The sequence below is a fragment of the Cryptomeria japonica genome, chromosome 6 (assembly GCF_030272615.1).
Source record: "Cryptomeria japonica chromosome 6, Sugi_1.0, whole genome shotgun sequence".
Taxonomy (NCBI): domain Eukaryota; kingdom Viridiplantae; phylum Streptophyta; class Pinopsida; order Cupressales; family Cupressaceae; genus Cryptomeria; species Cryptomeria japonica.
Window position 1 is genome coordinate 412192144 of NC_081410.1, and position 14474 is coordinate 412206617.

Below are 14474 nucleotides of genomic sequence, written 5' to 3' on the forward strand. Positions count from 1 at the left end.
TACTTATTAGTACACTTTTCCATACATTATACATATCTGAACAAGAAGGACATAAAAACCTAGGATCGATATTCGTTTTCGAATCATCTACACATTTTATCTCTTTTAACCATAAAGCTTAATATTTAATCATTACTCATGCAACTTAAATTCAATTCAATCACCACTCACATTATGCAATCAATGCACATGTATAATTATTTAAATCAATCTACTACTCATTCCAAATTCATTATTTCAATTTGAACAATCACTCAAATAAGGTCATTTAAATCATCCATATTTTCAAGATGCAAATTATAAATCCTAATGTGGTGTGTGAAAGATTCCCTTTTCTATTGAAGTCGTTCAGTTAAAAGCAATTCTACCTGATTCGTGTTCTCGCCTTCGACCTCCTTCACCTCATCCTGCATTACTTGCACTCAAAAATTTATCAGTATTGACAAACCCAAGAGAATATTGAATTTCATATCATTTGCAGGAGTAAAAAGCATACTATATTTCCTCATACTAGATTATGAATGATCTAATCTATTTTAAATTTCAAAATCACATTACATCTTTAAATTGCACAATATTAAATAAAACGATTTGTGACAACTAAAAATGTGTAGTCTACACATTTGTCTTGCACTTAAAAGCTAGACCCTTCCTAAGATTCACCTCTGACTCCATCTTCCACATGAAGCTTTGACCTATCCATCCCTTATTTTGCTTCATGAAGAACCCTCTATTAGCAAAAGGAAAAACTGGGCCTCCACACATCGTGCCAGACCAGCCGGTGGGATTCCTCGATCTCCACAAAGAAGACCAAGAGTGATTCGATTAAGTGACAAGAAAATGCCCGAAAGAGACATTGCTTCTGCAACCATGCAATAGGAAAACCCTAGGCACTAAAGGAAAATGAGAGCTCATCCTCACAAATTTTCACTCCAATTTTTTGTTGCTCCTTATAGATTTCAAAAAGGTAAATGGAGATATGTAATAAGACATAGCTTAATCAATCGATACTTATTGTAACTTAATTGAAGTTTTATTAAATCAAGTCTACTTTTTTTTTTATCACTAGGTTGATCTCTTCATCTCTTTTGTTTGTACCCCCCTTGTGACCAAAGATCAAATATTTTAAATGCTCCAAAGTATCCCCCTCCTATAAAAGCCACCATTAGTTAATGCCAATTCACATTACCTTCTTTACTACTATTACTCTCTTTATAATTAATAACTCTAACGAATAAAATTCTCAATCATTCAAATGTTTTCTTAGCTCCAAGTACTCTAACAATTATTTTTTAGTACAAAATATGAATAATGTTAAATATTTTTATAATTACATGCTTAGCAAATTATCACAATTAGAAAAGAAACTAACATCGTTATAACCCTTGAAAAACAAGATTGAGAGGAACAATAAAATAAAAAACTTTTAAAATAAACTTTTAATAAAGTCAAACTCAAACTTGAAAAAAAAAAAAAAATTAACTTTTTTGTTGTGAAAGATTTATAATTCCTTCTCACTTGTAAAATAAATAAATGTATTTTACATATAACATCTATTACTCCTCTAAACTCTTATATATATATATCAAACTTCTCAATTAATAAAGATTTTATATGTTACATTACAATAATTATTATAATCATATCTTAAATTAGTGAAAAAATAGTCTTCGAATGACGCACCCATTACACTTTCTAACCATGAAAGTGCAACGGTGTACATTGGAGGAGGGTTTCACGATCCGTGTGAGCCGGGAGGATAAACGATCATGAGCCGTCGATAGGGAAATATAATTGAACGGACGGGATGCATTGGCGCTTAATCTGAATTTGAAAGGGATGTATAAAATTCGAAGCAGAAGAAGAGGGAAAGCACCGATATCAGAGTTTTCAGTAAATAGAAAACAAGGCGAAACAAATAGCAGAGAAGAATGGCCCGTACAAAGCAGACAGCAAGGAAGTCGACTGGGGGAAAGGCTCCCCGCAAGCAGTTGGCAACGAAAGCAGCGAGGAAGTCTGCGCCTGCAACAGGAGGAGTGAAGAAGCCACACAGGTTCAGGCCTGGTACTGTTGCTCTCAGGGAGATCCGAAAGTACCAGAAGAGCACTGAGCTCCTCATAAGGAAGTTGCCCTTCCAAAGGCTTGTGCGGGAGATTGCACAGGACTTTAAGACCGATCTGCGCTTCCAGAGCTCCGCCGTTGCGGCGCTGCAAGAAGCATCTGAGGCATACCTGGTGGGGCTCTTTGAGGACACCAACCTCTGCGCCATTCATGCCAAGAGGGTCACCATCATGCCCAAAGATATTCAGCTTGCTCGCCGCATCCGAGGTGAAAGAGCTTGATTTTTCTGCTCCCTTTCTTATTTCCATCCCCATCTTAACGGTGTGTTTTCACACCACCTTTTGGCCCTTTGTCTCTCTCTTCAGGCTACTTATTTCAAAGCTAGCAGGCTATTTATTATCCATGTGTTATATTGATAACGGTACCCAAGTTCAGAAATTCTGTACGTACCTTTTTATTTTTTTAAATTTTTAAATTTTTATTTTGGGTAAATAGCACCTGAGGTGTCTTTTATGTGGTGTTGTGCATATTTACAGAAGAAAGTGGTCGAGACTAATTACATTACTAGTATAAACAATTAAATAAATTGGTAAACGCTGTGTGAAATGGCTATTCGATCTTATATACATAAAGAATATTGATGTCTTTGTGCATCTTAAAGATTTCTTTTTTATATATATGTGTGCGCGCGCGCATGTATGTATGTGTATGTATTTATTTATATTTATGTATGTATAGTTTTTTTTTATTTTTTTTATTTTTTAAAGTTGTGGAAGTTAAAAATAGCACAAAAACAAGAGCTCTCAGGTCATATAAAATGGCATTTGGAAATCGTTGACGCATTTTAGGTCTTTTAATGCTGTCTAAATAAATCTCTCATCGGGGGTTTTATTCAAACGACTAGTGTATTTTTCGGATAATCTGATAATTCATTCTTATGATAGATGATTGCTCTGAATAATTTTCAGAGAATCTGACGGGTTCACAATCAGATTCATAATCAGAGGAGATTTATGGTAGTGGAAGAGTTTTTGGATTTGTTTTAGTAGTTTTTCCTCCCGCCGCCGCCGGCCCCTCCCCCCCATTTTTATTTATTTTTAAAGCAGATTTTAAATTGTCTTATAAATTCTAAGATCTCAGGTAATTGACAAGTCTCGGAAAGATTCTTTAGTTGGTTGGGCAATTTGAAGTCCCTCCCATTTTCACCAGGTTAAGAACTAAAAATGGGATTATTATTATTCAAAATAGGTCACAATAAGTTCTGTAATTGTTTTCCTAAAAGCTTCATAGAATCCCTGCTCTCTCAAAATAGATCTGAAGTGCCCTAAAGATCCTAGCTTTAGATTATTAAAATAGAATGAGATCAGGAAAAGTTGTACCAGACTGGTTATTTTTGGAACCTTGCTGTGGGCAGATATATTGTAGGTGTTCATTGGTCTGTCAGTTGTTTTGGGAGGTTTAGTTTCTGTTGTCTGAGCAACGACTTCTAGTTATCCTAAATTAGCCCCAGTTAAAGATTTCCCTTACAGTCAGGAGGAAGGCCGGCAGAGCTGCAGTGATGTTTCTTGTGGAAGTTAAGTAATACAGAACTTATCATTCCATCCTGTGGCTTCCAAAGGGTTTAGGCTTTCTACAAGTTTGTAATCGTGAGGACGTGTGAAACTATTTAGGCGTTGGCCTTCCTCAGCTGTACACTGCTTGCTCTGCTTTGAATCCTGTAACTTGTACTGCCTACCTATAAATCGAATCTTTATATTGTAGAGGAGATAGCTGTAGATTTGGTTCCCCTGTTACCCGTCGCTGGTGTCAACGTCTTTTCTATGTCGGAGCTCATTGGCATCCTCCATCCTACAGCAAATTGGGTTTTAGCGTTGTACAATATTCAGTTTCTACCAGATCTTTCTCAGTTTATGATGGTTTTCACAAATTATCGGCGCCAGAGGCTGCATTTCCATAAAATGCGTAGGAACTCGCTTGCTAGGAATACTAAGTGTTTCTTGGTAAACAGCAAGGTTTCCGATTCTAGGAAATTCATACAGCCTCTCGATATACAGACAGTGCAGTCAGATTTATCTGTGATTAATGTTTTTAATTTTTGAAAAGGAGATTTTGGATCTACCCTAGCCTGCGAAGGCGCCATGCCATAAGATGAATTGCAGCTTGGATAGGAGGATGTCGCAGATATTACTATAATCTGGATTGGAAACATTATCCTCTCTCATGAAAGAGAAGATCGGCCAGATTATAAACAGAGAAGATCGGCCAGATTATAAACATTATCCTCTCTCATGAAAGAGAAGATCGGAGTCTCGCCTAATAGGCTTTTAGCCACTTGATATCCTTTCCACACATAATAAACAGAAAGCTTAGTACTCTGTCACAGAGATGGTGATTGCTTAAGTTCATTAAACCAAGTTTCAGAGGCAGTTTGGGGTAAAGAGCTAGGGAGAGGGAAATTATTTTATCAGGAGTTCAATTTACTTTATTTTTGATCATTATTAAAAAGTTCATATTAAATTAAGAATCGACTCTCATCAATTCTGTTGTGAAAACATGCATTAGAAAAGGTGAAGACATTTTATTTTAGAGTGATTTTTTCAGGGACAGTAGGGACAAAAATGTGTATATCATGATGGTTAGCTTTTGGTATAGTTTATTCAAAGAGGAGATTGTTTACAAGTTGGGAGCTTATCATCACCTTGCATTAAAAAGGATGAAATTGCAAAAGTTGATTTGATCAGGTGGTTTGTCCCATAGACTATTCTTAGCCTTGTAAACATAAGAAGTTTTCTGAAATGTCTTATAGGCTAATCTATCATTTTGGTAGAGTTTGATATACATTGAGAAATGTGTGATTTTGGGATATGAAGAGAAAGATTGCAAGCACACTTTCTTGATAAGTAGATTCTATCAAGAAAAAAAATTGAAATATATTTTATGATAAAATAAATATAAATAGAATTTAATGTTAAAATAGAATGGATTTTTTTTCTTCAATAATTTTAAATACAATTAAGTTTTTATTCATTTTTTGATGATGAAATTTTGAAGGTCTTTATTCTTTTGATATAGAGCAATGATGAAGTCCAAAAAGTAGAAAAACTAAATTGGAATATCCTTATCCAAAATTTGACACACTAAATATTTCTCATAATGTATTATGTTACACCCATTAGTAAACACCGAGCATTTTTTCGATTTGGTCATTGCATTAACAAGGAGTTGTATGAAGGAATTAGCAATGCCATCAAAATTTCCTTGTAATATTCAATGACAAATAAGGTAGCCTAACCCATATAAATGCCTTCATTTTTTGGATCAAGTCCTTCCATCTTTTAATGAATAACCTTGCTTTGCCAAGAAATCATGGACCACCCAAAGAGGGTTTCTAAAAATATCATAGTCAAGATCTCCAAATGAACATCATAGTCAAGATCTCCAAATGAACATCATAGTCAAGATCTCCAAATGAACATTGAGCTTCTAAAAATATCAATATTTGGTCTATTTCTCTTATATTTCTCAATAAGAGAATTACTTAACTTGTGGATGACCTTTCAATGGTATATTTCACATTGGTCTTCAACATGTCCATTCTAATATGCCCTTCAAGGGTAACAAGTAAGGGCACCCATATGTGATATATTGTTAGACATAAAGGTATAAATGTTTTAGTACTAATAACTTTTAAACCAAAATGTCAAAGAAAATATTTATTCTATTTTTATTTATTTTTAATAAAATAAACATAGTACAACAATTTAATTAATAAATGTTAGACATAATTTCAAAAACAACATTATTTGCATTTTCATTGTATTAAAATTGATAAACATTATAACAACTCCTTTGTCAAATTGAATCTCGTTGTTCACCCTTAAATATAAGCAGATTTAAATAGGTGCAATGAAAGTATTTTTACATTACATGAAATGTACAAAAGATAAATATTAATACTTTAATAAAAGCATGAGAAAAATAGAAAATATCAAATTAGCATCCATTTTCTTTCCAAAAATATTAAAAATTGATTGCAAACAATCAACTCCATCCTAACTATTAAACATAGAAAGTATGCAATGCTTATCCAATACATGCATCTTCCTAAAAATTCCCCTTTCTTGTGATTTTCATAAAAAAATTGTTGTATTTTCATAAATGTAGCCATATGGCTATTGATTAAATAACAAATAAATTGCTAAAATGGATATCACTACTAAGCTTAAACAACACAAATCAAACGATTGAAATGAAACAACAACAATTTAATCACATCGACAGACAAATTAACACATAAGATTTCTTGATTGGAAAACCCTATTGGGAATAAAAACCACTTGTAAAAATGCCTCATTGACTTATTTGAAAAACTTTCTAGTTTATAATGCCTCACTCGCTATACCTCATGACAATACTATCTCATTGATAGATTTCAATGCCTCACTAGCAAAGCATCATAACAATATACATCATATCATCAAAGTGTGCCTCAAAGACCAGTCACATAATCTTTCTTGGCCACAGGTGATTCAAACCCTAATTGTTATGAGCGTGCCTTAGCCCGAGCTCAAAAGCTTTCAATCAATAAGTGAATACAAAATAAGCCTCATAATTTTATGCCATCGACCACATTACCACAACTTAGGTCGATGGGATTTATCTCCCAATTTATTACCAATGTCTTTGCAATATTAACATCAAGGGCCTAAAATACCTTAAATTCAAGAGACATCCTTTACATTGCATTAGGAACCAAAAGGACCTTCTAATACACATGAACTAAGCATCTTTGTCACCTTTATAATGAATCAATGAATATATTAAAGACAAAACACATATTGTCCCAATATGACAATTATATGAATATAATGTGATCAAGATGAATGCAACTTGATATGTAATCAACATATGTGCAAGCTTTCTTATGAACAAGATCACACAACTAGGCCTGCTAATGGGCTATTGAGGGCTTATCCTTCTAGGGTTGGTGATAAAAGTCACGTGTGGATTCCACCAGACAGGGGATGGATCAAGATCAACTTTGACAGGGCATCTAGGGGGAATCGCGGGATCTCTGGTGCAGGGGTCATAGTTCGAGATGAGAAAGGTACTATTCTTGCACTTGGAGCAAAGAGATTGGTGGATGGTACTAACAACGAAGCTGAGTGTCAGGCGGCAATTGAAGCAATTCTTTTGGCGAAAAAATTGGAGCTGAAGAAACTACACCTTGAAAGGGACTCCCAGCTAGTGGTGAATGGCATTGCTAGGGGTAGGATGGAGGCTTGGCACCTGGATAAACATATCAGAAGAATGAATAACCTTCTGTGTGGGTTCGAGGATTTTAAAGTATTGCACGTTCTAAGAGAAGCGAATGCTGAGGTTGATGTGCTCTCTAACGTAGGTGCAAATGGTTCCTTGGCTGAACAATTTAATTTCTTTGAAGACTTAAGGGATTTGGGTCCCTTAAATTTTGGATGAAGGTGCTTTGAGTTTGAAAGGGGAACCCGAGATGTTGTGATGAGCTATGTGTGAACCGTTTTAGATACGCATGATTGAAGGGTGGGGATGGCTCACGTGGTTTGTGTTCATTGCAATGGCAGCAAGTTGCGTAATGGTGGCGCAGGTGCAATGATGTCAGTGTATGGAATTGTGGATTGCTGGTGATGTGTGGTGTGAGGTGGTGTGTGCGATGAAATAAATGGATGGGGTGGCTGCGGATTGTTTTATTTAGGTCCTCGTTTTCTTTTTGGTATTTTGCAAAGGATTGCATTTACTCTTGTGAGCGCAGTGTTTTGGCTGTGTGATAGGGGAAAGATGGAAGCAAATTTTTCGCTGCTTACATAGGGCCAAATGCTTGCATTTCAAGGCACAATTTCAAGCAATCGCTTGAAGAATGTTAAGGTGGATGGCGAATATTTCTAGAGGGCTGTTCGCCTGATGTTTGGAGATGAATTCCTGGACACTAACTGTCACCCATGAACAAATTTGGATGTTTCGTCCCTGTTCGTGGCTCTGGCTTTGATGGTGGGAAGTTCAAGGGAGGAGGTGTTGTGGGTGGCATCCCTAGTGCTAAGACCAAAATGGTCGGGCGGCCTGGCAGAGGTGATGGCACGAGCGAAGATTGGAGTGGGTTCGAGAATGGAGCAAGGGTCGTGGAGGCGCTTAGGCGGGCAAAATGATGCAATGCAGCCTCTGGTGGTGTGGTCAGCTTCTCACTCGGTGGAAACCCAACTAGAGGATGCAAGGAAGGGGTGGCGGGAACTGCTGGACTTTGTGCGGATGATGGGACCGATGGAGCGAGCGAAACTGCGTGGCAAACAGACCCTGGTGAAGTTGCAGGCTCCGATTGGTGAAGATGGGCGGTCGCTGGTGCGTCACCAAATCCCGCGGAAGAGTGCGAAGATCGTGGAATGTAGGGAGTTGCGAGGACGGTCGGGAACCGTGACATGTGTTGGGATGGCGCTGCTCGATGCAGGACCCAGTGAGGCCATCCCCAACTTCTCCAAGGAGGAGGCCCTTGGCTAGTTCTGCTAGGTTGGTTTCCTATGTAGGCTGTCGGTTTTTTGGGTGGGGATTCCCTTTTGTAAGGAATGTATCCTTAATGGTAGGCTTAATTGGTGTGGTTTCTATCTCGGGTTTCATTTTGTTATTGTAGGGGTGAGACCCCATTTAGTCTTTAGATTGTGGAACGCTGCAGAGTAGCTGAAGGCATGTGTATTTTCCTTTCAAGCAATATAAAACTTAAACTTGTTATCGATAAAAAAAAAAGATCACACAACAATTTTTTTTTAAGCTAAATGGAGAGGAGGAGGAGCAGGAGCGGGCACTACCCAAATTTTGAATTGGGTAAGGGGCGGGAAAATATTTTGGATCGCAGTTGAGGTGTAGGAAGGATAGGTTTGCAACAGGGGTCAGAAGGTAAATATTGGCTGAGTCATTTGCAACAGGGTAAGAGAAGACAACATAAACTTGGCCCTAGGGTTGTTTTTGACACATGTGATGGATCTCCTCGATTGGTAAATAGGGATCATTCTAAATATTCTTGACGAAAGATTGTGGCAAAACCAGACTTCCACTGATCATGGCAAGAGTAGGACCGTATCTAATAAGTGCGCGAACACTTTCTGGTGTCTCCCATCTTTCGTTTCATGGCCAAATAATATCTCTGTCGAAAACCCTAAATTTCTTTCTAGTCCAAATAACATTTTGATCCAAAAGAGGTCTTCAATGGGAGAAGATTTAAAGGCAATACGAAATAATAGTGCTCCCTTCATACCAAAGAAATCTAGCAGAGCCTGGAGAAAGAAGGTGCCACAAACTGAGAATGATAGGCCCTCAGATCATCCCATAGAGAGAGATGTTGATGACAGTTTCATTAACAACAATTATAAAATTGCCTTTCTAGATGAGTTACTCTCTTCTCAGATCAAAATTTTAAGGGAAACAACACTCATAGGTACATTCTGGGACTAAAATCCTCAACTTTCTGATATTATGGAATGGGCAAAACAAAAGTGGATAAGGGTTAAGACTATTTCCTCCATAGATTCACAATCAAAATTATTTATTGTTTTATTTGATTCGAAAGATAATAGAGATGCAGTCCATAAACATAAGGGTTGTTTTGTATGGGACCAAGGATTTTTACTTTGCCTTAGGTTCCGAATTTCAAACCTAATTCAAAATTTTGTCAATTCATACCTTTCTGGATATCATTTCCATACTTACCTTTAGAATACAAAGATCCTGATGTTATTGAAATTCTGGCAAATAAGCTTGGAATTTTTATAAAACATGACTTGATCCCATTTGAGTTTATTCATTTGCTAGTCAGAGTGTGCCTTCTTCTTAATCCTTCAAATCCATTTCCGACCTCAGTTTCTATTCAAATCCAGTGGGGTATTTGGGATCAGAAAATAGAAATCCAAAATGTTACCTATGTAGATCAACATCAATTTTCTTTGGGTCATTATAATACTCAATGTCAGGGCATTGATCAACAAAGGATTTTTCTATGAAAAGATCACACTTCATATCCCTTTCAGTGCTCTTTATATTTGAAAGATAACAGAGGTCAATATGAGGATGAGGAATTGGGTGGCGAGTCTTCATTCCCGCCGCTTAAGGTACAAGATAAGTTGATTTCAAATGTTCCTTTTGAGTCATTGTTTAAGGCTATCCATCTAGATTGTTCACCTGTGTCTCCTAATCAGAAGGGCCTAAATGAACTCAATTTTAAGTTGGTTTGTAATGCCCTTTTTGATATACTTTTTAAGGACTTTCTCCCATCTATTCAAAGGAAGCACAAGTTATTAGGTTTTCATAGGAGTCGGAACTTTGGAAAGTCTTTCTACTCTGGCTTTTCTTTTGATGGACCACTTTGGGTGCATAAATTATTGGGTCCTAGTCAAAATATTTTCAATATTTCACACGAAGGACTCCGATCTCACTTTAAATTGGAAAACACTGTATAAACTTTGGTTTTCCAGAGTGGCCCAATTGATGTTGTTTATAAAGAGACATTCTCTCCTTCCTTGCACCCTGTTAAATGTAAAAAGAAGTCAGAAGAAGAGCTTCAAATAATGGTTGATGAGTTGATTTTAAGTGTGGCTTCCCAACGTTTTGATGAAATTTCTCAAGAGGAAATACTGGGAAATTATGCTAATTATGTGCACCCACTAGGTTATGCTGATAAGGTTGGATCTACCCTGAGTGGTAAAGTTGACATTGTGTCCCAATTAACCAAATTTGATGGACCTGAGATATTTTCACAATCTCAATTTGAAGACTGGATTATTGGGAATCAAAAGGCAGCGGTTCAAATTCATGATATTACACTTGATCAAGTTTTGCTAGTAGACCATACCATTCTGGAAAATATGCATTATATTGGGCCATTTGACTCTAGCCTGGGTGACAATGATATCAACCATCAACTACCACATGTTGAGTTTCAAGTCATCTATAAAAAATAGACCGAAAAGAGGTTCTATTAGAGGAAGAAAAGGTAGCCTTTGACCCTTTCAATTTGTCCTTCGAAGAGGATCAATTTAAGGGAAGTTTTGATTTTTCTCAAACCCTATCCATCTCCCAAACACCTGCTTCAAGTAAATCAGATTTGAGAACTCCTAAAAAAAGAGGGAGAAAGTCAAAATCTGTTAAAGCAAAAGAAGAAATTGAGGCTGGTGTCCAAACTACCATTGACCAAAAATTCTCAGCTACAAAGAGAGTTACAAGGAGGACTAAATGTAGTTCTCCTCAACAGGTATGAAAGTTTTGTCTTGGAACATCAGCGGTATAAATGCCTCTGACAAAAGGAAGAGAATCAAGCAACAACTGGACTCTTCTTAGGCATATGTAGTTTTGCTTCAAGAAACCAAAATGTCATATGAGGTTTTTTCAGAAAACAATAGCCAAATGGTCAAATTGGAAATCAACACACAACCAAAGTATAGGAGCTTCCAAGAGGTCTCACTGTGCTTTGGAATCCAAAATCGGTAGTGGCACAGCTTGTGAAGCAAGGAACCAATTGGCAACATATTAGTATAAAGCACTTTGACATGTTTTTTAATTTGATAAATGTTTATGGCCCAACATCTACCCAGGATAAAAAGAATTTATGGTCCTTTCTCACTTTGATAATTCAACAAGTTGTAGGGAAAAATGTTATTTTAGGGGGGGGGGGGGGGAGGATTTTAATGCAATTACTTCATTAGAGGTGAAAAAAGGTGGTATTTGCCCCCCTATCAGGACTATTGAAGATTTCAAAGAATTTAAAAATGATAATGACTTGTTTGATATTCTTCTGCAAAATGGTTTTTTTACATGGACTAATAGGAGATCTGACTTCTTACAAATTGCGGAGAGATTAGATAGATTCCTCTTTTCACATGAGTGGAGGGCTCAAAACTATTCATTGCAATCTCAGATTTTAGCTTTATAAGGTTAAGACCATTTCCCTATCCTAGTGAGCATTGATAAAGTGGTAGCCTTGCCAAAACATAATCATAGATCTTCTTTCAAGTTTGAAAGGATGTGGTTTTGACACCCCCACTTTCACTCCTTGCTTCGATAGTGGTGGGTAAGTGCTCCTTAGGCGGTGGGCATCAAAATGTTTAAGTTTCATAAAAAAATGCAGCATGCCAAAGCCCAAATTAAATTATGGAATAAGTAAGTCTTCAAAAACATATTTGTTCAAAAAGAATTTATTGAAAATCAGTTGCAACAGATTAATGAGCATATCATCTCTAAAGGGCTAGACTCAGATTTGTTTGCTAAGCATAAACAATTTCAGGAGGAATGGGAAGAAATCTGTAAGAGAGAGGAGGAATACTGGAGACATAAATCTCATGAGCTATGGTTAAGGGTAGGGGATAAAAGCACCAATTTTTTTCAAATGTCAGTTAAACAGAAGAGAGTAGCCAATACTATTTTTTCCATTAAGGAAGCTTCCTCAGGCAAAATCCTTCGAGATGCACAAGAAATTCAGGATGAAGGCGTAAATTACTTTAAGAACTTACTTGCCCCTGCTTCTTCAGTCCTTCCACTTGATGTTCAAGAACATGAGATTATGGATGCTATCCCCCATATTGTTGGTCCCCTTGATAATCAACAATTATTGGCTCCTTTCAAAATTGAAGAGATTCGTAAAGTAGTATTTTCTTTCCCTTCGAATAAGGCTCCGGGTCCAGATGGGTTTACTGCTCTTTTTTTCCAAAAATGTTGAGATGTTTTGGGTTTTGAATTGTTGGCAATGCTGGAGGAATCGAGAAAGAGTTCATAATACCTCTAACATTGCTATTATTCCCAAAATCAAAGAGCCTAAATCTTTTGCAGATTTTAGGCCCATTTCATTATGCAATCCAATATATAAGATTATTACCAAAGCCATTTATTTGACATTGCAGAAATTGATCATTAAAACCATATCTCCAGAATAGGGTGGTTTTGTACTAGGGAGAGAGACTATGGAAGGTGCATTAGTGGCTCATGAAGTGTTGCATTACATCCATTCCAACAATGCTTCTTCTTTTGTAGTGAAATTGGATATGATGAAAACGTATGACAAACTTAATTGGTCTTTTCTTTTTAAAGTCGTGCAAATTTGGATTTGCTGAGAAGTGGTGTAAGTGGATTAGGGCCTGTATCTCAGGAGCTTACTTTTCGGTGTTAATTAATGGTGCTCCTGCTGGTTTCTTTGCTGCCTCACAAGGTGTGAGACAAGGAGACCCCTTATCCCCATCTTTATTTATAATCATGGAAGAAGCTTTTAGCAGAATCATTAAGTCTAAACATGATCAAGGGCTTTTGAGGGGAGCTCATATTGAAGGAACATCTGTTTCAGTCACAGACTCTTTATTTGCTGATGACACACTGTTATTTGGTAAGTCAAATGTTTAGGAGGCAAAACAGATCAGGCAAACTTTGGATCTCTACATGACAGTCTTAGGACAAAGAATTAATGATCAGAAATCAAAGATCTATGTTTTTAATACAAATGATGTTGTCACAAGGAAAATCGTTGATACTTTGGGTTTCTCACAAGATTTCCTTCCTTCCACATACTTAGGCATTCCTTATTTTGTGGGTGCCAACAAGTCAGCTTATTGGAAATCTATTATTGGCAGAATTAAGAATGCCATCTCCACATGGAAGGCCCGTTGGTTGTCTCTGTCAAGTAGATTGCTCCTAATAAAAACAATCTTGTCTACCATTCCTAATTATTACATATCAGTCCTCAAAGCCCCTACTGGATTCATTCAACAGATTGAGAAACTTATTAGAGGCTTCCTATGGAGGGACAATATGTCAGAAGAAAAAAGGATCTCGCTTATCTCAATTCAGGAAATGGCTCGTGCCAAGGGGGGAGGGGGAGTGGGTTTACATGACTTATCTAAAAGGAACATTGCCTTTGGGGGTAAGCTTGTGTGGAAAATGGTTTCTAAACCAGACACTAAGTGGTGCAGAATCATGCAGGAAATGTATTTGGATTCTCTAAATCCTTCCCGTGTCATAACTATTCTTGATCCTCCAAAAGGATCTACTATTTGGAACTTCATGATGTCTTGTAGGTAGGTTATTACAAGATATGTATATTGGGAGGCTCACAATGGTGAGAGAATTCAATATTGGGAGGACTCATGGAATGGTCTGCCTCCTTTAAAGCTCTCAGAGCTTCTACTAGATGCTAGTCCAACTATAAAAAAATGTTGGGGCTCATTCTTGATAGATTATGTTACTAGAGTGGAAATTTTTTCAGGGAAGCCATTTGGAAAGATCCTTTGGATCTACCTATTAGAGATGATCAAAGGATATGTTTTCAGGAACTATTGACAAAAAGAAGAGTGTATATTTTAAATCAAGAAGATAAGTTGATTTGGGCTCCAACGCATGATGGTAAATATTCAGTTAAA

At 36.8% G+C, this 14474-nt stretch overlaps 1 protein-coding gene across 1 annotated transcript; it reads left to right on the forward strand.

Annotated features, from left to right (window-relative positions):
* Nucleotides 1-1861: 1861 nt before the first annotated feature.
* Nucleotides 1862-2503, forward strand: LOC131039260 (histone H3.2). Its single transcript, XM_057971970.2, has one exon. The coding sequence runs from the start codon at nt 1932-1934 to the stop codon at nt 2340-2342; it is 411 nt and encodes a 136-aa protein (XP_057827953.1). The 5' UTR covers nt 1862-1931; the 3' UTR covers nt 2343-2503.
* Nucleotides 2504-14474: the final 11971 nt, after the last annotated feature.

What these genes read in the sequence shown, in the direction of transcription:
- LOC131039260 (XM_057971970.2), top strand. Translation starts at nt 1,932, where the DNA reads ATGGCCCGTACAAAGCAGACAGCAAGGAAGTCGACTGGGGGAAAGGCT.